The 23837-nt window shown below is 41.0% G+C and overlaps 2 protein-coding genes across 3 annotated transcripts in view; both read left to right on the top strand.

Annotated features, from left to right (window-relative positions):
• SMCHD1 (structural maintenance of chromosomes flexible hinge domain containing 1) overlaps positions 1–4643 on the top strand; it is a 69622-nt gene extending 64979 nt beyond the window's left edge. For both annotated transcript variants that reach the window (XM_041477752.1, XM_041477753.1), the window contains 3 exons: positions 1655–1813; positions 2510–2633; positions 3582–4643. In XM_041477752.1, coding sequence (XP_041333686.1) covers positions 1655–1813; positions 2510–2633; positions 3582–3684 — 386 coding nt within the window. In that variant the 3' untranslated portion in view covers positions 3685–4643. The remainder of the gene's footprint in view (positions 1–1654; positions 1814–2509; positions 2634–3581) is intronic.
• A 17098-nt stretch (positions 4644–21741) lies between these two features.
• The window catches only part of EMILIN2 (elastin microfibril interfacer 2), a 36783-nt gene continuing 34687 nt past the window's right edge, over positions 21742–23837 (top strand). The window contains exons 1-2 of the mRNA XM_041477653.1: positions 21742–21953; positions 22050–22172. Of these exons, the coding sequence (XP_041333587.1) occupies positions 21826–21953; positions 22050–22172 (251 nt within the window). The 5' untranslated portion in view covers positions 21742–21825. The remainder of the gene's footprint in view (positions 21954–22049; positions 22173–23837) is intronic.

Below are 23837 nucleotides of genomic sequence, written 5' to 3'. Positions count from 1 at the left end.
CATGAGGAGCTTTAGCTGATTGAATTCTGACATCACCGAGAAACAAGTTTTAGGTCTTTCTACTCTGGAAACACCATGATCAATTTAAAATTTCTTAAGTGCAAGTGAGCTCTATGAAACAGTGGTAAAAAAATTTATGTTCTCAAGAGAGAATATCTCATAAGCTACCCTATTTCCTGTGGGATCACTTCCATTTCTTTATGTGCTTGGATTCTTCATTTCAGAATAAAGGTTAGAAATTAAGTTAGAAGATGCAGTTTCTGACATGTAACAACTGACTTGACTGATGAGTAAAACACTGAAAAGTCTTACTTGCAAACAAGATTGTTCTTAAATACTTAATTTTTAAAAGAAAGGGCATGAAGTGTATCCATGACAGTGCAATGGAGGGGTGTGGGGAGAGAACACACATACCTATTAAAGTAGCCATATATATGAGCAAACTACTTAGCACTGACCAATTGAGTAGGGGAAAAAAATGAGAACTAAAAATGTCTTTTCTCAGCATTTTCGTAAAAATATATTATGCCTAGGGAAAACACAGTAAGCCTGTGAGTCACAGACTAAAATACACTGGGTTTAGCATACTTTGTCTATCAGCGTGTTTTCAATTGTTGAACTCAAATTACCCAATACAAATTAATTTGAAATTTTCTATAGTTTGAAATTTTCACTGGAGCAATAGTGGTAGAAGAAAAGGGCATGCTTTAATTTCACTTAGATACTAGATATTTAAAGGAAAATCATAATAAAATTCCATCAGCAGCAAGGACAGCATCTCATTACACAGGGCTTGTTTTGAACTTAATTTTACACGTAGCATTAGTTCTGGCATGCTCTTTTTCAATGTTTGTAGGATAAAAGTTGCTTAATCTGTTATTACACTGGCAAGGTACTTGTAAAATAAGCTGTACTAAGAGTCTGCAGATTTTTGTCAGTCTGCAGCAGCTCTCTGTGTGAGAGCTTTCACCCCATGGCAAACTTAAGGTAATTTAGTTTTCATTTAAGCTTTGTGCATAATACCTCGTACTCACGTGAAAGTAAAATGAACGAGTCCAGGCTAATATGCTTGAACACTTCCTTTATTACTTGACATATTTATTCAATACCTGGATGTGGAAAAATTTTTTGTCTCATATGTTTAAAGAGGAAAAAGGATTGTCAACAAAATACACCTTTGTTAATCTGAGTCTGCTTGATTAAATTTCCATAGTGGGACAGAGTGAAACTCAGTAAATGTTCACTTGGGCCACAAGGTGGAATACAATTCAAGTCAGTAATACAAGCTTGTGCTTTGTAGCACTGAAAACACAACATGCTACAAGCACTTGATGTCATCAGAGGTAGAGAATTTCACTTGGAGCACCCAGGCAACAAGATGTGTACAGTGATACCAGTTTCTCACATAATTTTCAGAGTTTGCGGTCATCTAAGATATGGACTTGAAAAGAGGAGTCAAAATATTGGATATGATTTTTTTTTTTACAGTGATTTTAAGAACAGCCACTAGAATTTTTGATTTTTTTAAGTAGTGTTGTTGAAAGGTGTGTTTTCTTGTGGATTTATACATTGCCTAAGTTGTATTGGTAGCATTCTAAATCAACATGGTCATTTACTTATTGTTCTGTGGCTTAATTTTTCATTTATCAATTAGATCTTCTTCAGCAATACCGTGCAGCAGTGATTAAATTTGATAATGTGAATAAGGACCTGGATTTACATTTGCAGTCACTGAACACTCCAGAAATGCAAAAGAAAAAACAGGAACTTGCTGAGCAAGAGAAAAGCCTCAAGCTAGTAAAACAAAAATTGGGTAGGTTATTGTACTATAATTTTGGTGTGCTATAGGAAGAGAACAGTTAACTGCAACCAGATGAATTCTGCTCTTACAAACTTAGAAGTTCAAACTATGAATGAAAATTGTTAACATTAAATAGTAGCTTAGAGATGTCACATTTTAAGGAAAGAATAGAAAAACTGTATGTACTAGTATGATGCTGTGGATATTGCCTAGAGCAGCACTGCCCTGTATTGTGTTCAGATAATAAGAATGTGGTCAGTTTGTCTTGTGAACATGAAACTATGATCTCACTAATAAGAGATTATATAACTATTAGTGTGGCTGGCCCCGTGCTACAGAACATTGGCATGCTTTTTGAAATGACTGTGTAGTAAAGAGCTGAATTGCTTTTGCTAAGGAAACGCAATCAAAACATTGTGCTATAAAAAGAAACACCCCGAAGTCTGCAAAGATTGTCTGAGTTACAAGGTTTTTTTATATCAATATCAAATAATACTTTAAAAATCAACATTTACTCTGTGACAGTTATAAATAAATTGTTTTAACTGTCATCTTTGAACTCTGTTTCAGATATAAGGTAACCATAAAATTCATTATATTTCTAAAGTCTTATTGCAAAGGTTTATTAACTCTGTTGTTATAGGGCCCATTTGTAACCCACAGGTTTAATTTTTCTGTAACTGTTTCTTACTTGCAACTTTTTCATAGGTATGACTCCTGCTTTATCAGATAAAGGTGCTGAATCGTTACTTCAGCCTATAATGTTAGATATATCTGACACCCCCATTCCTCCCAAAAGAATGAGAAGAGACACAGTGAAAAAATTGTATAGGTAAGTATTTTCTGAGGCTAGTCATTATTTTCCCATAATCTGAATTCAAAACAAAAACTAGTTTATTCTGCATATTTTAATTCATATTTGTATCTAATAAGCAACAATTAATAGAGTTTGCATAAAGCTGATTTTCAAGATAATTTTTAATTTCTTTAAAGTTTCTGCCTTATTTAAAAGTTAAGTCTCATATAAAGATTTGCTTACTAATTCTAATTCTGTTTCTCTTTATGAACTGATTGTTATCTTTGTGCATCACATTCCCCATATTTTCTGGTATATTCCACACTGTTACACCCAAAACTATTTGAGATGGCTTGGTCTGTAAACTCTTTCAAGGCCTGCTGTCAAATACTCAATAGATGAACGCAGAAATAATTATTCTTATGTAATAGAGTCATTCTTACACTATTTTTGCTAAGTAACTGTCTGAGGTGAACTGGTGGTAAAGTGTTTTACCCATGTATCTGTTCTCATTCCCTCTGTGCTGATGAGCATTTGAACTTGCACACACGCACACAAATTTGCGAAATCGTTATATCTGTACCTTTACAGTGACATGAAACTGTCTTTGCCATTCCTCATGTCTCTCCTCATGACTACATCACTGTCTTTGCTGAGCTAGGGTCATTTTTCTGAGATTATTTAAATCTTACCCACTAGTGTTATGTGATTGTCAGAACAAGTGTTCACTATAGTGCTGTGTCTCTTACTTTTTATACTTGCTGCTATTTTATCTACATATAGGACTAAAGTGGTTATGTAGTTAAACTAATATTAGCCTGTTGCTATTCCTAATTTTAACAAAATAAATACAGTAATAAAAAGCTGTGTACGAATATGGGGGTTATATTGTTTATACTTCTGGGAGCTCTGTGCTATATATATATTTTATATATATATAAAAATAAAAGCTTTGTTTATAAGCCACTGTGCTGTTTTGTTTAGCTCAGAAGAATGGATCTCCTCTCCTGCAAAGCAGCAGCAACAGCAAGTGCTGCAAATGGCCCCTTCAGAACTTAATGGAACTCCACGGAAAAGAAAGGCATAGACTGATCAGACTGGTTGGGAAAAGCTGTGTATGGAAAATGTGAATACATTCAGTTAAAGGAAATACTTATGCAGTATTACCATTACTCTGAAGATTTTTATACTGATAGAAGATACAAATGTATTTCAGTTAGTAGGAAGAAAAGTGTAAGTATTTAACATTGTTAGCCCAATTTTTGTATAGTTAATTTTCGTTTCTAAAAGCTTTCAGAATTTTTATGTTCGTGTGTGAAAAAAAAGTTTTAAATATATTCTTTTTTATTTATGAAAAGATCTTTGCAATAAAACTGCTTCAGTACAAAGCGCTGACAATACAATCATTTGTGTTGAATAGATTGTGTTGTGAAATGAGATTTTAATTTAAAAAGCATCCCAAGCTGTCTTGAGGAAGATAGTTAAAGGTCACGTTAATGATCTGCGTTGCAACGATTTTAGTGATGAACAGGGCAGAAGAGGATCAGGCATGATTAAAGATAGAATTTCAGCCAGGGTCAGAGCAAGCAGCTGGAAACAGACTCGATTGAAAGAAAAAGATAGGGCAAGAGTAGGAAGCTAAACTTGAAAAGTATAATAGTTATTAGTTGAAGCCCTGTAAATAACATAGGAGACAGTGTTCAGGGGTGTGGAGGATGTGTGGGTTCACATCTGCCTCAAAGAATTTCTGCCTCGGAGTGAATGTTGACGGCAAATCTACTGATCTGTACTCTCAGCAACATGCATTTTATACACATACTCCTTTTCTGAAAAAGGACTTTAGGCTTCAAAAGACATGGTGGTCTCCTGCTAGAAGTTTTAAAATACTGATCACTGGTGTACATCTCTTTGATAGTTCTAATAAAATGAAATTTCTCCAAATTAAGGAGAAATAAAGCAGTGTAATTTGTGGTTGAAGGTTTTCCAAAGCTTAAAGACAGGTTAAACATCAAATTATCCTACCCTTAAAGAAAATAAATATATTCAAGTATAACATGTAACACCAGCAAGAAACTAAGCTAGCCCTACCTCTTTTTTTTCTGGTTTTCTCTCTAAATTTAGACATCAAGACTTGAATCAGGTAGCCATCATGAAGGGTTTGCCATGTAATAATTTGTCCCACCACACCAAGTTACTTGATAGTGTTTATTTTAAATGCATTTATTTTAATTCTGATATCTGCCTAGCCTCAGTCTCCAGTCTCTGGATAATCTTGAATCCTATTGGATTAAATATATATTCCTGCAGAAGTGTTTCCTGTTGGAATTCATCTCTTGCCTTTGGTAGTCAGTGTAGCCACTATTAGCATAATGTGATGTATCTCCCTGGTGGAAGAGGCAAACAGAAAATTAAGGATGGTTTCCAGCTTTGTGCAATAGCTATCAGATTTCAGAAAATTTCACCAGGGAACTTGGAGGATTTTCCAGCAGAGTGATAGCAAGTTACCACAGTGCAAGTCACTGCTTTGTAAAATTGTTGAGGACAGCTGATTTGGTCATGACCACAAATTGGAGCTCTGAAGGTAAGTGTCAATTTTTTTCCTTTACCCACTCTTTACTCTGCAATACAGCAGAGCAGGGACCTCAGTCATGCTGAGCAGTGTGTGTTGTCCTCACTAATTTGATATGGGGCTGGTGGAAATCCATGCAGGAAACTGGGAAAAAGTGGTTGTGGTTTTGGTCTGGGCCTGCTTTTCAGCTAGCACCCAGGGATGCAGAGACTGCCTGTCAGGTGAGTGGGGATGGATACCCCATGTAACCCATGGAGGTAGGTTGGATGACAAATCCTTTCTGCCAAACCACCCTTGGCAGTGTTACAGCCCCACCATCAGTATCATGGCCCTGACTCTACATCTCTACTGTCCCAGGATCACCAGTACTTCTCTAGCCATGTGTCACGTCTGGGACTTCCTCTGCCTCTTCCAGGGCCAGAGTCGCCTTGTCACCAGAGCTGCAGTTCAGGTAAAGAGCAGTGAGGCAGAAGGAGGAAGGGATGATGCCCGGGAAGCAAAAGGGAGGCAGGGAACCACTGCAGGGTGTTGCTACAGCAGTAGCCTGGATGAAAAACACGCATTCCAAATGTCCACTGAGACATTGCGAGACTGTAGCAGTGTAATTACTGGAAGTTTCCTGCTGAAGCCTCCAGAGTAGATGCATATTTGATTAAGTTAGCATTATATTGCTATCCTGAACTCCATTTCAGCTAAGCCTTTAAAGAGATTTGCAGTCACCATTGGGGAATGGTTCATTCTTCTGTTGGTCACAATGGGAAAAGAGAAAGGTAAGTTGCTTGCTTTTTAACAGCAAAGATAGCGGCTGTTCTAAAGACTTTTGTTGTAGTGCATTGCTGCAGTTGTGGTGGTGTCATTTTGTGGATATTTAATAAAGCATTTTTAAGGAACTGTCATTAAAACATCTGTCTTCATGCACCAACATTTTCTCCCAATAAATTCTGCTCCAAAATTGTTCTGTTTAGGGTTGGGTTTTTTTAATACATAAGAAACAAAATCCATTAAAGTTGCATTTCATGATGACACGGCAAGGATAGGCAACCATCACAGACCAGATCTGCAGTAAATTCCTTTTTACCTGCCAGAATGCAGTACACCATAGGAGAAGCCCAAATCACTTTTAATGTTTTCTTTTTTAAAAGTCAGTTTGCTTATTATCTAGGAAGTAGAACATGTCTTACTGATGGTAGCAGTACCAGTATCAGTAAAGTGCAGCTGTTTGCCTCCCTTTCTGCCTGTGACGCGACAGAGTGTATCCAGGGATTTTGTTCTTCCTGCCACACCAGATCATCTCCCCACAGGAATATGCATCATTTCAGGTTCATAAAAAGTATGGACATGTAGATGTGCATACACATGCCAAGTTATATATGTACATGTGTACATAGAGTTCCTCTAGTCTATATTTCCATAGGCAAGCTCTTCTACACCCACTGTGACTGTGGAAAAATTGCAGAAGAACTACTGTGTTGACTGGATGTGCTTTAGCTGCTCCTGTCCCCTATCTCTGCCTCTCTGGCATGTCTTCTCTGCCATGAAATGTTTCTAAGTGCAGAGTAGCCCTAGCTTTAGCAATAAAAACTGACTTTAAAAAGGTATGCATGTAAACTAATTGAATGCAATTTTATTTTAATACAGCCTATATATAATACTAAGGAAAATTTTCAATTATTAGAGGCAAAAAAAAAATACAGCACTTTCAATTTCTAAATATGTAAATTCCACAAATTTTATAATGTATGTTAATGAATTCTTAACAACTCTGACTAGCTTTTATAGGACTCAGTATTTATGAGGGCTCTAAAGAAATCCCCACTCACTACTTTGGGGGTTATTATTTTACAGTAGCCTTGCTCTTTATGACACTATTTAGGCCCTGTTTGTATGCATACCATCAAGCACAGGTGAACTTCACAAGAGAAACAGGGCTGCTAAGACCTTCCTTCAAAAAACTGAAAATAACTTTTACATCAGCAGAACTATGTGTTTCACTGTCTTACCTAGGAACAATTTATGAAAGATTTTTTTTTTCATCTAATAACACAGCCCAAGAATCTTTGCCTAAATCATATAGTATTCACCTTTTTTAGAAAATTAATGCTACTTTCTAGTTACTGAAATGCCATTTAGTGGGCTCTCATTTCTTATTATTCACTCCCTCTTTATCCCTCATCCTGCAACTTTGGTAAATCAGTTAAACCATATCATGCAGCAAATATTGCAGTCAAGGCTGATTTCAAGAACAGAAAAATTATTTTCCCTCTGTACTTAAAAGTTTCAAAGAATGATGAACAAACTAACTGCAGCAATCTCTGATTCATCTTTTTTCACACACAAAAAATAAATTGGTAGATTCAAAAGTTACTGAATAAAAAACTCTGCTATCAAATTAAAATTTTCTGCTACTTTGTTTAATGGAAAATGGGAATGATCCCAAAAACTTAAAAGTTAACTTTCCCCAGTAAACAGCTAGTGAAAACAAATGTTTCATATTAAATCCAGCTCCTGCTTTTAGCTTGTTCTTATAAACAAAATATACTAGAGAAATGAAATGGCAATGTCATAAAATTAGTAGCTAAAGACTGCCTTACAAGAAAAGGGAAAGGTGGACTGTCATGTTCCTGCCCTTACTTCCACAAGCCTTTCTTTGTAACTAAGGGTCTCTTAGCATGTGCATGCTCCTGTGTGGTGGTGTATTAACCTAAACTAACTGATTCAGAAGATACAGATCAAAGGTCCAGCTCTGCTCAAACTGGAAGAGCTGGTTGAGCAAGAGGAAGATTCATGACAGCCTGAGGAATGCAGTGAAAAGAATTCTTCTGAAACAATGGAGGAGGCCATTCTACAAGTTGCTCAATAGTTTCTTTTCTTCAGCAGAGTCCTGGAGCAATTCTAGGACAGAGACTGTCTTGGGAGATGTGAGAAGGGATGGTTAGAAGTCTTCTTTATACTAAGGACTTGTGGCAGAAGCAGTCATGAGTAAATTTGGTAATGCATACCAGAGCTAACCCAGCAGTGATGGGAAGTCAAAGCAGAACTGCTGAAGTGAAAGCACACCGAGGGCTGGGTCACACATGAGAGGCCTCACATGCTAAAATTGAGCCTGCTTCTGTTGCAGGTAATTTTGGCAGATAAATAGCTTACAGAGAGCTGCCTTCAGTGTGGCAACTTCATCTTGTATCATTCATACCTGAACTGACCTGAGGCATATGACACAGCCGGTGGAGTCAAACTGCTGCAGGAGCATGGTTCTAAAAATGGAGACCAGTGAGATCAGTTAATGAGTTGTGGTGTGTTGCTGTTGCAGTGCAGTGTTGCCCAGACATGTGCAAGCTTGCAACTAATCATGTCCTTCACTGGCATTTTAACCACTGTTTTGAAGTTTGTAAATACATTCCAAGTGGAGAGCCCTTGGATGCCAAAGGCAGTTTGTTGTGCAGAGCTTGAAAGGAAAAAGTCCCTCTGAAAGTGGGTGGTCAGACCGACTGATTTATCCAGTTGGTCTCTGGAGGGAGATTATATCTACCTCCAGAAATGAGCCCCTCTAGGAGTCCATGTCAGAGCATCTGAACTGTACAAGATCTGACCACTCTTGTCCTACTTTCTCTGGAAACAAACATTGGGAGGCCAGCCACAAGTACAGAGTGCTGTACTTGTCTCATGCTGCTCAAAGCCAAAAGGGTCTTCTTCCTCTTAACTGTTCCTGGAATAAGCTTGTGATGCTGGTAGAGTCTCTCTACCCTACTAATCTTTGGCACCTTCCTGTGCCAAGATAAACAAGATTCAAAGATAAGCAGGAGTCCCCAGAAAACTCCAAATGGAGGATTGTGGGGTAGGGAATGAAGCAATAAGAGCATAAGGAATCAGACATCTTTGGCTTTGAAATTTGGGTCTGAAGTTTCACATCTCCCAAAAGGAGACTTGAGAGTTTGTTAGACCCCTGTTATTGGATGCTTTCAAGACTGAAGCAGTTTGGGATTAGATATGAACCAGCCATGGAGACTACTGGCACATGACTTGAGAGTCCCGAGGAGACTCAGAAGTGTGATAAGAGTTCCCTGCAATTGGATGTTGCCTACAATTGGATGCTGATGGCACAGGGAAGATGAGCAGAAAGATAGAAACTGCTGGAGTTCCCAAAAACAGAATACCAGGTAGGTATGCAAGGAGTAGCAGGAGACTTGACCAGTCTATCAGGAGAGACTGACACATCTATCAACCTAAGAAGGAGAGATTTATGGCAGATTAAGGATGGTCTTACCAGTGCAACTCCTAAGGCCTATTTCTGTTTCCACACTGACAGGTAGGCATGGATTCGAGATTCTAGTGAATACATATTACAAAATATCTTTGCAGTGGACTTGAAACTTATGCCAAATACCCTGTTCCAGAAGATTTTATGGGTCACTTCACCATTATGATCAGGTAACTTCCCTGGGTTGGTGAAAGGTCACCAAGACAGAATTAACTTTTAAAAAAAGGTTTGGTGATAAAATAAACTGTTTTTCTTGTGGGAAAGAAAGCACTGAATTTTTTAGGTTTTGTATCATCCTTATGAGGTATTTTGTGGCTCCCAGAGCCGTCTAATTCCCAGTTACTCAACCACCCACTGAATTGCAGCGTGGGAACACGTATTCTAGGCTGTGCAGGCCCAAGTAATTTTTGATGTTAATATTTCTTAAGTATTAGTATTTTCTAGAAAAATAATCAGGCTTGAATATACACAGATATACTTCATAAGCTTTACATATAAAATGCCAAGTACACTGGAGAATAGTTGCTCCATATATATTGATACACTGGTTCTTAAATGCCTTAAATGCATTTTAAATGTTTGTGTTGAATTTTTTCCCTGAACTGCTCTACTTTCTCTGATCTTAGAATTGTAATATATACCACTTCTGGTGTTAAGAAAGATTGGAAACATTATTTTAACCAAATGTGTTGAAGTGCAAATAACAAGTGAACTTTTGAACTCTCTTGCATTCTCTGAGGATCTGGAGAGGTCTCTGCCAGGTTTGGAGAAAGAGCTGAACATGGAAGTTTTGTTAGAATTTTGGCAAATAGAATTATCTGGAATTAGCATGGTTTATTCAGATTCCAGCTTATCACTTCAAACTAGATTTCTCTTTAATAAGAATTACTCAGTTTCTCTTATGAATGTTTCCTGTATGTAAGAGGGTAATGCTGACCCTGTGTCAAATGCATGATAGCATTATCAAAAATGATAAATAGAGGAATTTGGGGTCAAAGAGTTTGCTGGTTAGCTCTGTTGCCAAGACTGACTGTTCCAGGTCCTTATAAAGACATGCTGACACATTGGTGTGATGTGTCAAGGACCTGATGATGTGGAACATTTTCCGTAACACCACTTCAAATGCGAGCCTTTCCTTTGTTGAAAAACTCTCCTGCATGTGCAGAGATTGTATGCAAAAAATAATAATAACAAATATGCCATCGTGGGGGGGGGAGGGGATGGGGCAAGAACTTTGGGGGATGGGGAAAGAAATTTGGGTTCCTTTTCCTGTGTTGGAAAAGCGCAAAACATTTAGTGTTCTGCATAAAAATGTATTTTTTTGCAATACATCTATAATACAGTTAGAACTTTGGGAATCAGAAAGTTTAATACTTGTTACCTGGATCTCTTGTTCTCAGTTTTCAGATGTTTCAAAATCACAGCTATCACTTTTAAGTCTGCTCTGTCTTTGGAATGTATTTGTCATATTTTTTATGGACACTAACTGTATATCTGCCTCCACTCTTTCCAGTTCTTCTGATTCCTGGGAAGGAGGGAAATCTGTGAGAACATTCCTCAGGTTTTAGGCAATGCCAGTTATTGCTCTTGGAACACTTTGACAAAGCGACTACACAGAGCGATACAGAAGTAGTAAAATCCTGTTTAAATTTTCACTTAGATGAAAAATAAATAATGCCATCTCAGAATCCATAACATATAGAACTTTCATCTGTATTATTTCCCCTATCAGCTTACCTTTTCAAAACCGTCTTCTATATATAATATATGTACCTATTAAAGATCGAGAAATGTTTGTGAGTAGCAAATGTAAGCTTCTTCTCAAAAGAAAAAGGAAAACCAGACTCTCTATGAAAAAAAAAAAAAAAAAAGCTATCAGATTATCTTTGTCAAAGGATCTAAAACTCTTTGAACATGAAATGCTGGATGCCACTTCATAAGATTTTTAATTTCCTTTCTAAAATTCAGGTTGAGTCAGCTGGTGTAAATTACTCTAGGATGTAAAATAAAGATGATTAAATAGGATTCATTGCTGTAGGCAGAGAAGCAGTAGACTTCTGTGTGAGCTGCTGGCTGTTTTGTACTGCTGGACATGAAACCAATGGATTTCCACCCTCGGAACACAATGTTGTGGGTCTTCCAGTATCCATTTGTGTACATGATGGTGATGGCAAGTAAATTTGATCTGCTCATCATTGACTGTTAAGGTGGCAAAATCTGACTGCTTTGGATGGTATAACTCTCATTTAATAACCTGCACTCAAAGTTAAGTTTTGATAACCAAATGCTTTCTCCCTTTGTTTAATATATCAGAAAAAGATCCAAGGTTCCAATAATGACCAGAGAGCAGCTGCATATGGGTCTTCTATTTTTTAGCAGTCTGATTCTCTACTACACTGGGTAAAAGTCTTACTCATAGGCAGAAACCATCATTCATTTAAATGTGTACAATTTTGACTGCTTCAAACGTCTGTGTTTACAGCGGCAGCAGGAACCTGCAGAGGCCCTGCACCTTCAAAAGGCCCAAGCCAACCTTGTCCTTAACAGCAGTGAGGTTTTGCTATCAGTGTAAAATGTTTTGTAACCACTTTTTGCCAACTGAAAAACAGGACCAGACCCTAGAGACAGTCTGTAGAAAAGGATTGTCTTGTTCCCACCCCTGGATGTGTATCCAACCTATGTTGCAATATTTGGCTGTGGACTTCTGCTTTTCTTTTTTTCCCTTTTTTTTTTAATTTTTTTTTTTTTGTTGTTGACTGCCTGAAAACAAAAGAGTATGTCCATGCAAAGGATCTAGGCTTGAATTTAAAGCTAGCTCCTCACATTAAAATTGCTAATGCCTGGAAAAAATTATCAACATTTACGCATCTCAAAAGAGTTTTGCAAGTCACCAAGAAATGAGTCAGGCATGAAGTGCTGTCTGTAGGTTGAGGGGGCGACTGAAATGCAAATACGCAGTTACCACAGACAGAATTGAGGGGAAAGAAAGAGTCTCACACTAGTAACTCAATCCAGATATATGACCCTTCCCAGAGAAAGCTTACACACAAGGAAAATGAAGTAAAGTAATTGTAAAGTAAGGTTTATAAAAGAGTGAATAACTCTGATTCCATAACTGGATAAAGAATCTAAAAATAAATAAATTAAAGTCATTGTTGCCTTTCAATGTGACACATAGCAAATAATGCTTTAAGGTAATCTGTGTTGCCAACTCCAGACAGCAACTCCAGAGGACTGCTGAAAGTCAGAAGCAGTTGGACAAAGACAGTGAATTACTACAAAGCTCTAACAAAAAAAAAAAAAAAAAAATCAGGAGGCTGGCTTAAAAGTCAGATTTGAAAATTATACCATCATATGTACTTTCCTTTTTGTTTTTGAGTCTGTAGGATGGGTTTGAGTCAAATTTTCAAATTGGTCTCTGCAAAGGAATGCCAGAACTAACTTTCTCTTGCAATACAATCTGAAGTGCTCAAATCATGCTGGAATTCCAGGAACTGGAACTTAAATGAAAAAGCAAAATGTAGATGCTGCAATACTAAAAAAAATGTAAGGACAAATGAAGCACAGTAGGTAGAGAAATTATTTTTTCTTCCTCAGTTTTTACAGAGAACACTGATGTAACAAAATACATCCTGTAATCTAACAATGATAAGTCATTCCCTCTCCATCGAGATTTCACTGCTGTAACTTGTAAAGTCCATTGAACTTAGCAGACCTCTCTAGGAATAAAGGTCTTGGGAGCATTCCCATTTTTTCAAGGGAAAAAGGACAACTCATGCATGAGGCAGTGAAGTTTTGGCTGTCTAAGGATACACTCAGTGAAGTGGCTCTTTGTGAGTTATCTAAATCTCTCCACTTATACACAGCTGATATTTCTAGACATTTGGCTTAATGTTTCTGCTCTGGATATGGATGTCTTCTCCATGAAGGAGAGATGTCCCCATAATTTGTGTTAATCTTCAGCAGTGCTCTCTTTGCAGTGAAATTACAGCGTAATAATTTGCAGTGACTTCCCTGACCTCCAGTTAGAAAATGTCCTACTGTGCTTCAGGCAATTTATTTTCCCCTAGCACAGTCTACAGTCACAGCTTCTGTGATATTATTTCTCTATCAATGACAAGCATCAGGGAACAGTAGGAATGAACTGGCGAGATTTACTAATTGAATGTTTGCCTTCAAGTGGCCTATTGTTAGTAATGCTGGAAAACTGTTCAAATGGAATGTGTAGACTGAGAAGAACCAAGGCAGCTTCTTAAAGATTATCCTATTTCTCCAAAATCAAAACTAAAAGGAGGAAAATAGTAGCCAATGTATTTCTAAACAGCAATGACACATATAAGCTTTTAATATTTTTCAGAAAGAGAAACACAAAGTGAAAGAAAAGAAAAAAAACCCCTTCTCCTTTTCTACTGTCTTCCCACTCCCTCCCCCTCCATCCTAACCTCAGCTGCCCTACAACACTTAGTGTGGGTGCTGTTATTACTGGAATACAGGGATTTTCATCTGGCACAGTTAAACCACTTCCCAAATTAAAATAGGCTATCTTAGCATATGCACAATAACCTACATCTACAGACCTTTTGCTGGCTTTAACACTGTTGGTATAATTGGAGTGGCAAAATTCCCTGTAGAGACCAGGCCTCAGCACAAAGCTTGAGACTGTAACACTGAAGACAACAGAGTTCTGATTTTGTTCTTGCATCGTATTTTCTTGCATCACTGACAGGTACCTATAAAAGAACAGGATTCCTTCCTTATTCATTTCTCATCCTACAGCAGTAATGACTCCACCATGTTCTTCTGTAAATGGCTAAAGGGAAGAAAGAGAAAAGCCCAACATCAACAGGAGCAGAGACTACCAACAATTCCTGACAGAGTTCATCCTAAAGTTTAGATTTAATTTTAGCTGTTATAAAAAAAAAAAAAAACTTTAAATAATTCTACAAGCAAATACTGTGCTTGTTAAAGTAAAAGCAAATGTTGTAAATAATGCCAGATGCCCTGAATTGAGTCCATGACTGAGTTCATTCTTGAAAATATGCTCCTATACATAAATTCTTCATATCCTATATTCACTGAAGTAAATTCTAAAACCATGAGTTCATTTTACCACTACTGCATGCAGTCTTGTCCGGTGTAAGTATTACTGTCATTTGATCCACCAGTTCTCAGTCCCCCACGCAGGGAGCACACCAGCAACGTTCATCTTTAACTTCTTCTCCCACAACCATCATCCCTGTAGCCATTGCTCTTCCAAGACCATATAAAACCACACCCTCTTTTGGCAACAGATATTTCCTTTTAACAATAAAAGACAAATTAAAGAGGATACAAGCCCATGGTTGATCAAGAACACTCGTCTGTACAGCCTGCAGCAGGAAGGATGCTGAAGTGTAAGATGTGTCTGAAAGAATCAGAGGAAATGGTGTCACCATCCTCACCAGGAGGTTTTGATCTCAGGTGGGAAAAAGGAAATTCAAGACTAGTCTGAACTTATCTCATAGACAACTTAAGGGTGCTGCTAAAACCTCTGAGATGTTCTAAATTCTAAATATTTACCAATTTACATAAACACTCGGTAACTGAAGGATATTAGGATACAGAATGGAAATGTCAAGATAAGTGAATTTAAATACATATTTAGGTACTCCTCACTGTCTACCAGTTGTCATTAACTACATGGCTACTGCTCATTAGGAGGCATGTATTTAAACCTACCCAGTTTCTCCCAGTACTGGAAAGAAAAAATCATCAAAGCCATTATCTGTGGAAAACCTTTCTGTACTTCCCTGTACTCCAAGGATTTTGCTACCCAAGTAATGGAAATTACTTTAAACCAGCATGTCTGAAAATAGAATATCTGGTGTTTTTAAATAAACTATTGATTCTTGCCTGAGATTTTCAAGATGAGGGGGCAGAATGAGGCAGAAAATGCACAGAGATGGTATCCAGTGATGTTATCCAGCAGAGGTTTGACTGAAACAAATCTTGGGTGTTTAATTCCTAGTTTTCACAGAGGTGAGGGCTGCTGATTCCCATTGACATTGGTGGGAATGAAGTACTTGCCTACTGTGAGTATGTTGCCCTCAGCTCATTTAGACTTCTCAAGTGATCAAACCAGAGCACTGCTGTCACCAGTTTATTTATTTGCAGCCCTGAGAAATCCAACACACATGGTTTGCAGTCTGATTAACACACAGTTGGACACAAAATTAGGATACAATGCAAAACATTTATAAAGAATAATTTATTGGAAAATCTGTAGAATAAACAAAGGTAATTATAATTTTTTTTCATGTAGAATAGATAAAAATCAGAAGAAATGTTGAGAAGGTTTCCTTTTTTTTTTTTTTTTTTTTTAATTAGGAAATAAGCCAGAAGTTATTTTTTCCAAGGAAGCAAGACTGATGTTGTGAATCACAGTATTAGGTCTTACTGACATAAAGAATTTCCGCCTCTTGTTTTCATCAAGACTTTCTTATTTTAATTTTCAGTGGACTGACTGCATTTTTAATCAATTCCTTTAAATAAACCAGTATCTATTATTCCTAAAATGAAATTATAATGTCTGCATAGAAATTTGACCCCGCTGTAGTTAGACTCACTTAACTTTCTTGCTTAGTTCAAACTCCAGGAACTTCAGCATAAGCCTGACTGGTTAAACTGATGAACAAGGAATTCAAGCTTCAGAATAATGTGCTTTCCTACCAAGAGCAATGTAATTGTTTAAAAATCTGCTGACAACTTTGTCCCAAACACTGCAAAGCCATGTGCCACTCCCTTGCTCTCCATTCCAGCTCATCTTTAAAGTATCATGAAAGCTGAAATCTGTCACTTTCAGTCAGAGAACAGCATGTTGAGAAGGGCAGTGCATGCTGTGAAACTCAGAAAGCTGCCCTGTACCACATGAGGAAGGGACTGCACAGTAATTAATGCCTTCAGTTTTATTCTTTATTCTGAAATATTGCACTACCATCAAAAGGGAAATATCAAAACAAGTATAACAACTCTTCATTTCATAAGAAGCAAGATTCAAATAAACTCTTTACAGCAAGGGTAAACAGTGCAGAGTTTAAGGTTCAGTCTTTTAAATATATTTCAGCAATTTGCCTGCAGGTTTTAGAAGGGCCTGTGCACAGGTAGCAACTGTAGCTTTGTACAAACCAGCTTTGTCCTATTGTATGTGCGGGTTAGAGAAGCAGTAGCTGTGGAAAGAACAAAGGAACATTGTGCATCTTCTCCCTTTAAGTCACCTGGCAATTTCACCAAACCAAAGATAAGCTGACACAAAAGAAGTCTCTTCCCCCTGCCTCCTCTACCCTCCCACCAACATCCCATCTGCCAAGAGATGCCAATCTCCTCTGATTTTATTCCAGTACTCATTAACTTCTTCGCCCCTTACACGTGTCAGCCAGCCTCGGGCTCTTCACTGAAAGGTCTTGTGGAGCAATAAAATGTTTTCTTCTGACTGTCATCCCATATTGGATGTCCAGACTTGCTCTGCTCAGAAAACCATGGTAACCACATCAGTGGATGATATGCCAGTCAGTCCTCTCACATTATATAACAGGTAATGTAAGAGAGCGCTTAACTTTTGTATAGGAGGAGCGGAGACCTTAATCCCACTCTTTCTTTAGGTGTCACAACCATCCAGTGTCAAGTAGACAGGCTGTTCCAAGTGTGGAATACTTGTGGTTTAACCATGCTCCAGCGCTCAGATCATTCTTCCAGGTGAATAATGTAGTTTGATCTCTTTTGTCCTGCCTTGAAGCCTTGAACAGATGCAGTGGTGTGCTGAGAGCTGCTCCCAGGGAATAGTCTTTGTTCCTTTTGTTCTCCAGCCAAAACCATACCTGTGACAATAAAGAGCATCAGTTTCAACACAAACACTTGATGTGTGCCACAACTAGGCAATGTTTGGGCTCTTTGTAATACACCAGTTTGTTTTTCTGTTTAAATAAATGAAATTAGCACAAATGTTTTTCCCCAAAAAGGAAATAACACCAGAGAAGAAAGACTGGAGTTGCCAGGTTGCCCACCCACGCACTGAAACATCCTCAACACCACACTGGCAGTGCCTAGATAGACAAATATGGCACTTCAGGAAGGAGATGTGGCTGAGCACTGGTTGGAACCACATGGGCTTTTTCTCTGCATACTCCAGAGCTCCCAAAAAGGTCTGTGCTACAGACCTTTTGTTATGGAATGAGCAAAATCCTTGTGGCTGTGTAACAGTTATGGCTCTCCAAGGTGGCTCTCCAGTTAAGAGAAAACCAAAATACTCCATTCTCCCTTCTCTCATTAGTTATTGATTTATCACTGACTAGTGCTGCTTGAATTTTAAACTGTTTATAAACAGTAATTTTATTAACATCTGTTATTTGCTTTTCATTCAGTCATTAATTTTCATTAAACATTCACAGCTAAATATGTGTCTGGCAGACTTTAGTGAGGTGATTACACATAAAATTTAAAAATTGAAACCCATCACTTCTTGTGATGGGGAATGAACTTTTTAAAGAAATTGCAAACAAAGCTCACACTGTGATTTGAGAATGGAAAAGTTGCAAAACACCCATTCTATATTCAAATTAGAATTTTCATGTTCATGTTAAGATTACTATGTAATGACATATAGCCAAGTGAATGGGACAGAGCTGTGTCAGTCTCTGCAAAACAGTATTCAAAACCCTCTTTCCCCTACAGAGTATTTTCCTGGTATATCCAAGCCAGCATGCGTCATACACCTCCATCCAAGCTTTCCTCTTTTAGCCTGCAGTTTCCTACAACTTCCTTTCAAACTTTTCTTTGTTCCCTAATGCCAGTTTCATCTTTCCAGAGGGACACTGTGACCTGCTTTGACCCATGGACCGAGTTAACACAGCACCAAATGTAAGCCCAGACAACCCACAGCTGTAGGCCAGCTCCTGACATCTGATGGCCAGTGAGAAGTACCTGAAAGACCTTTTGTGCCACAGACAATATTTCAATTTTTTTATTAAAGAGAAGCATCAAGGCAGTACAAACACTCCGAAAACCATTCATCTCAGGTTATTTTGGCAATGTTTTGAGACAGTGAACCTGAAGAAAAGGAACCCAGAATTCAAGAAGCAATTTGTTGCTGAAATCTACAGAAAAGAAAAGCTGACAGATAAGGGATGTAAATTGCAGGGAAAACACAATTTCTACCCCATGCACAACACCCTACAAATACCCTTCTCTCTTGAAGTTCTGCAGTAAAAGTCTGGTAATGTTTTTGCAAATTATTCTACCCACCTGTTCTGTGCACTTTTCTCTCTCTGGCAACCCTTGCACATGGCCCTTATTGCTTCCCCATCATTATCCTCTTATGAAGTATGAAAGTATGGTTTGTCTTGGTGCTAGAAACACAGCCAGACTCCTTAGCAAAGAAACAAGAAATTTAAAACATTTCAAAGGATTTATGGACTCACATTGCTGAACTCCGTCTCCCAAGGATGTGTGTATTGAGCTCGCCAGTCACTGAAGCTCTCAGTGCACTCACAGACTACGTGCTCCATTTGTAGGGAGGGGTGGAAGGATGCTTTCCATGTACTGTAAGAATCATCTGTCTTGGGATTACTGTGAATTTTAGAGATGAGATGACATAGCACAGAAATACAAAATGTGAACATTTCTGTCTCCTTGGGAACACGATTAACCCTCATACTTACACTGTGAAATAAAACTAGTTACACCCACAGAAAAAATGCAGCCATGCACAGAGCTTGGACCACATCTTCAGCATGCACCTGAGCTGAAGATGCTCCAGGCAAAGCCCAGTTTCTGTACTGGTTACTGTTGAATCAGCTGATATCACACTGATAGGCCCAGTGTGAATATCAGAGGAGCTGAGGTCAACTCTATGCACCCACCCAAGTTCATCCTTTCTCTTCAGCTCAACACTTCTAGCACAAGTCATCCTCTGCTGATATTCCTTACTGAGCCATCATGCAGCCACCCTAAAACTTCACTCTCTGCACCAGCACTTGTATTCAAGTTCCAACAGGGCTCTAGTTTCAGGCAGAAGATGGGACTGGTCCTGCAGGATTATTTTTTTTTCATTGTTATGGTTTATTTTAAATGAAACAAACTCCAAAATGCACTGTGCTTTGCAGTGGAAGAAGTCTTACACAGCCTTTTAAAGAAATGGCAGCAAATGCTGTGAAAGCCTTGTTTCATAATATTTACAAAGTAGTTGACTAAGACAGTAAAGGGACAATTATATATCAGAAATCAGGAGAGATTTTATTGAATGAACAAACATTGACAGAGTCCTGAAGTTGCAGAAAGCTCCTGACTTATTAGCTGTCATATCCATGGGGTAAGCAGGGGCTCTAACAACTCTCCTTCTAATGGTGTCCCCATGTTACATTTGGTCAGGCAATTGACTCTGGGGTTCACAGGTAAGTTGGGCACCCTCATGGCAAATCAGGTAACATCTGTTTGTCTTCCTTCACCAAAATGTAAGCTCAGTGTTTAGCATATGGAAATACACTGTTGCTTCATGCTCATTTTGTTTAAATTAGTCTATTAATTTTTGTACTATGCAGTCATTCTCAAGACAGGCATGACCTCAGTCTTTCGTTATTTAATGACTTTCCCTTTGTGGGACAATATGCAGCTCTTCCATGTTGCTCATCACTTTTGGAAAAGGACAAATTTCATTAGTTCCTTGGCTGAGTGAGGAAGGGGGAAAGGAAGAAAGAGCCTTCTTTATTGCTTTTTAGGAACTGAACTGTAGTCTTGCTCTCTACAGGCTTGGGAAACTCCAGATAATTTCTGCCAGCACAAATAATGAAAACCAAATTACATGCTTCCATGAATGCAAACAGTGGCACAGGAAATTGTTTAACCCTTGAGAAGTTTAAAGTATAATTTCTTAAGAGAGTGAGGTGTTATCCTCTTCAAAGCATCTACAGAGCATTAGAAGGGTTTCAAGTGAAACAGGACAGATTGAAGCAACATCTCATCTTTTTCCATTGCTATTTATTGCCAGTGAAGTGTTCCTATGCATCTGTAATGGCATACATTTCTCCAGAGGACAGGAAGCTTTAGTGTATATTTCCAATTAAACAGTTTCTAGAAACCAGTCTGAATGCACCATTTTGACCTCAGCATTTAAAGCTTATTTCCCGGCAGACTTGCAGAGTGAAGTTTTTGGGTGAGACTCCCAGTAAGACTGGCAGATGAAATTTGCCTGTTTCAGCAGGTCGGGGCAAAAGATGAGGTCAGCAGGCTGCTGCCTACAGCAGAAGGAAGAGCCCTGCCCTGCTGCTGGCTCTGCCTGCAGGAAGAACAAGGAAAGCCTGAGCAGCTGCTGTTGGCCATGGGAGGCCTTGGGAGCGCTTGAGCAGGGTTGGGGCTGGTCAGGCTCAGCAGGAGCAGCCTGCACTGTTCCCAAATCTCTCACCCAAACTATTCTCCCCCAAAGATCACTCTCTCCCTTCCCCTCTTTCCCACTGCCTGCCCTGGCCCAACCTCGATGCTTTTGTTCAGTGTCACTTCAGCCCAAAACTCCAACTCACAGAAGAGAAGGAGCTGAGGACGATGGGGGACATCCCTGTGGCCCTGCCCTCGGTGGGATGGCCTCACACGGGCAGGTGTGAGGTGCTTGAGTTGGATTTTAACAGCCAGGTGAAGCTGAATGCCCATTTCTCACTCTGCCCAGTGAACACCTCTCCTTGCAATTAAAGGCTTATTGTACATCCCTCGCTGAGGTAGCCGCCAGCACCCTTCCCATGACAGTGGGCGAAACGAGCCGTCATCGGGCCACGAAAGAAACAGCGACCACCTCATGGCACTGGTGTCAGGTAGGACCACAGGGTGCCATTAAGCAGCAAACCAGCCTCAGCCTCAGCCTCCCCCGCAGCCCAGCACGTCCGCGCCGGCTCCACCTGAAGAGTCCCGTGCCCCCTTCCCCCCGTTCGCGGGCTGCCCTCTGCCCCAGCAGCCCGGCTCCCCGGGAGCGGCGGGGCTCTTCCCCGGCGGACCGGCCCTCTCCTCCCAAGAGCTTTCCAGGGGGAAAAACTGCTACGGGGGCTGTCGCCGGCCGGCTCGGGCAGGGGCCGGGGAGCGGGGGCTGCCCGAGGGGACCCGCTGATGGGGGCCGGGCGCCGCACGGGGCCGGGGGCTGCCGCAGCGCTCCTGCCCGGCCGGGGGTGGAGCGGGGCGGGGGCCGGGGCCGGCCGGGCGGGCGGAGGGGAGCGGCGCTTTGGCCGGAGGGGGGTGCGGAGCCGCCGTGGAGGGCGGAAACGGGGTGGGGGGATTTGCGTCAGTGAGGGAGCTGAGAGCGGGCGGGACGGACGGAGGGACAGACGGACGGAGGGAGCCGGCGGAGAGGCACCGGCCCGCTGCGCTCGCCCGCCGCCGCTGCCCGTCGCCCCATGGAGCTGTGCCCGGGGCCCGCGCCGCCCTCGGGATGGGCTCTGCCGCTCCTCCTCGCCCTGGGCGCCGCCGGGCTCAGCCACGGCACCCCGCACCTGCCGTACTCCCGGCCGGGCTCCCGCAGCAAGTGAGTACCGCCCGCCCCGGGGCGCGCTGCGGGACCGGCCGGGCCGGGCGGGCTGCGGAGCCGGCGTGCCTGACCGACATTGTCCTTCTCCCCCAGGAACTGGTGCGCCTACATAGTGAATAAGAACGTGAGCTGCTCGGTGCTGGACGGGACGGAGAGCTACGTCCAGGCCCAGTACAAGTGCGCCTGGAACCAGTTCCCTTGCGAGCCCACCCTGGTGTAAGTAGCGCAGGGGGCGAGCTCGGCAGGGAGAGCGCTTGGCCGCCCATTGCCAAGCCCCGGCGGGGCAGCGCTGGGTGATTCCGGGCACCCCGAAGGGCGCAGGGCCGGGCAGGGGGTGCGGACCGCCCCTGGCGCTCCCCGAACAAAGCGCTCGCTCATTGCGGACATCGGAGCTAATTAGAGCCAGATTGAGTTGCTGCTCCGTGCTGCCGAGACGGAGCTGCGCTGGCACACCTCGTCGGCTCGGAGAGGCGTGCAGGCGGGCGGGAAGCACGCGGGCTGCTTTCCATGGGCGGCTGGAGCGCCGGCACCAGGACCGCGCCTATGCGCTGCTGGGAGCGCACCTGGGCCAGGGCTGCCAGCGCACAGCCGCGCTCAAAACCGGTTCTGTTGCTGCGCCGTGGTGCTGGATCGGCGCATGAAGGGAGAGCCAGGAACGTCAGCCAGCACCTTTACAGTCTGTGTGTCCTTGTCTGTTATCCAGCAAGGGGAGAGGCCAGTGCAGATTTTATGGGGGGTAATATAAAGTTGCTTGTTTGATTTTAATCTTTGTGCGTGTGACCACGTGGTAATCTGTGGAGTGGCCACCTACAGCAAGGTGTGCTGCAGCAGGCATTAGGGAACAGACGGATCTCACCTGCTGGCTAATCACAGGGAAATCTCCTTTCCTCATTTTTCCACTTGAAAAGCAGCAATATTTACACGTTTCTCTTTGAAAGCTCTAGGTGATACGCACTCTGTGAAGCCATTTCAGCATCCCCAGCAAGTCATAGGCTTAGACTTGGGCTGAGATGATGATGAAGAGTGTTTTACAATAAAGCTACAGTAACTAGTTTTTATTTTGACATTAAACAGTGATGATGAGACAGATACTGCAAGATCCTGGGTACCACTGAAATAGAACTAGAGACACCGATGACGCTGCCACCCTGGGGTCCATGACAATAGGTGTTGGGTGTTTGGCATTCAGATCTGCTGCTTTCTGTTTGTTTGGGTTGCTATTTTCGTTTAAAACCCAGCTTTTCTCTATATAAACACTAGAATTGGAGGGGAAAAAAACAAAGACAGCAGACAGCTGAGTAACACCATCTTGTGTAACTTCCCTTGTTTCTCTTTGGAGTCTTGAACTGGCCATTTTGGACTTCTGACTGAGTTTGTGGATGTGTAATGGGGTGTGCCCTCTATCCCGAGAAGTCTCTGTAGTGGAGCTACAGAGGCATGAGGAGGGGTTGAAACTGAGCTCTTTAAACACATAAATCACCAATCATTAAGATAAGGAATTTCAGAGGCGGTAAATTAGGACTTTCCTGGACTATCTGCTAGTAGATAGTGAAGAAAGTGCTAAGGCATTGCTTCTAGCTCAGGAAATTCCTGCACTGAGAGTGTGAGATTATTGGCAGCAGTAACAAGGGGAAGCCCAGCTTGAGCAGGGGGCTGGACTGCACGACCTCCATAAGTCCCATCCCTTCCAGATTTCTCTGTGGTTCTCTGAAATGGCATTGTCTGTCCTTGTGCTTCTAAACATCTGGAGTTGGCTGCTGTCAGAGAGAGAATGTGGGGCTGAACAGACATTTGGTCTCACCAGATGTGTCCAGTCTCATGGGGTTTTTTTGTTCTTTTGAGAATGGAATTAGATGCTTATCATGAGACTTTGTCTCCTCT

Source organism: Pyrgilauda ruficollis, unplaced genomic scaffold, assembly GCF_017590135.1.
Source record: "Pyrgilauda ruficollis isolate IOZ18807 unplaced genomic scaffold, ASM1759013v1 scaffold41, whole genome shotgun sequence".
Lineage (NCBI taxonomy): Eukaryota > Metazoa > Chordata > Aves > Passeriformes > Passeridae > Pyrgilauda > Pyrgilauda ruficollis.
Note: the sequence above shows the minus strand (reverse complement) of the source record. Positions and strands in the feature narration are given on the sequence as shown.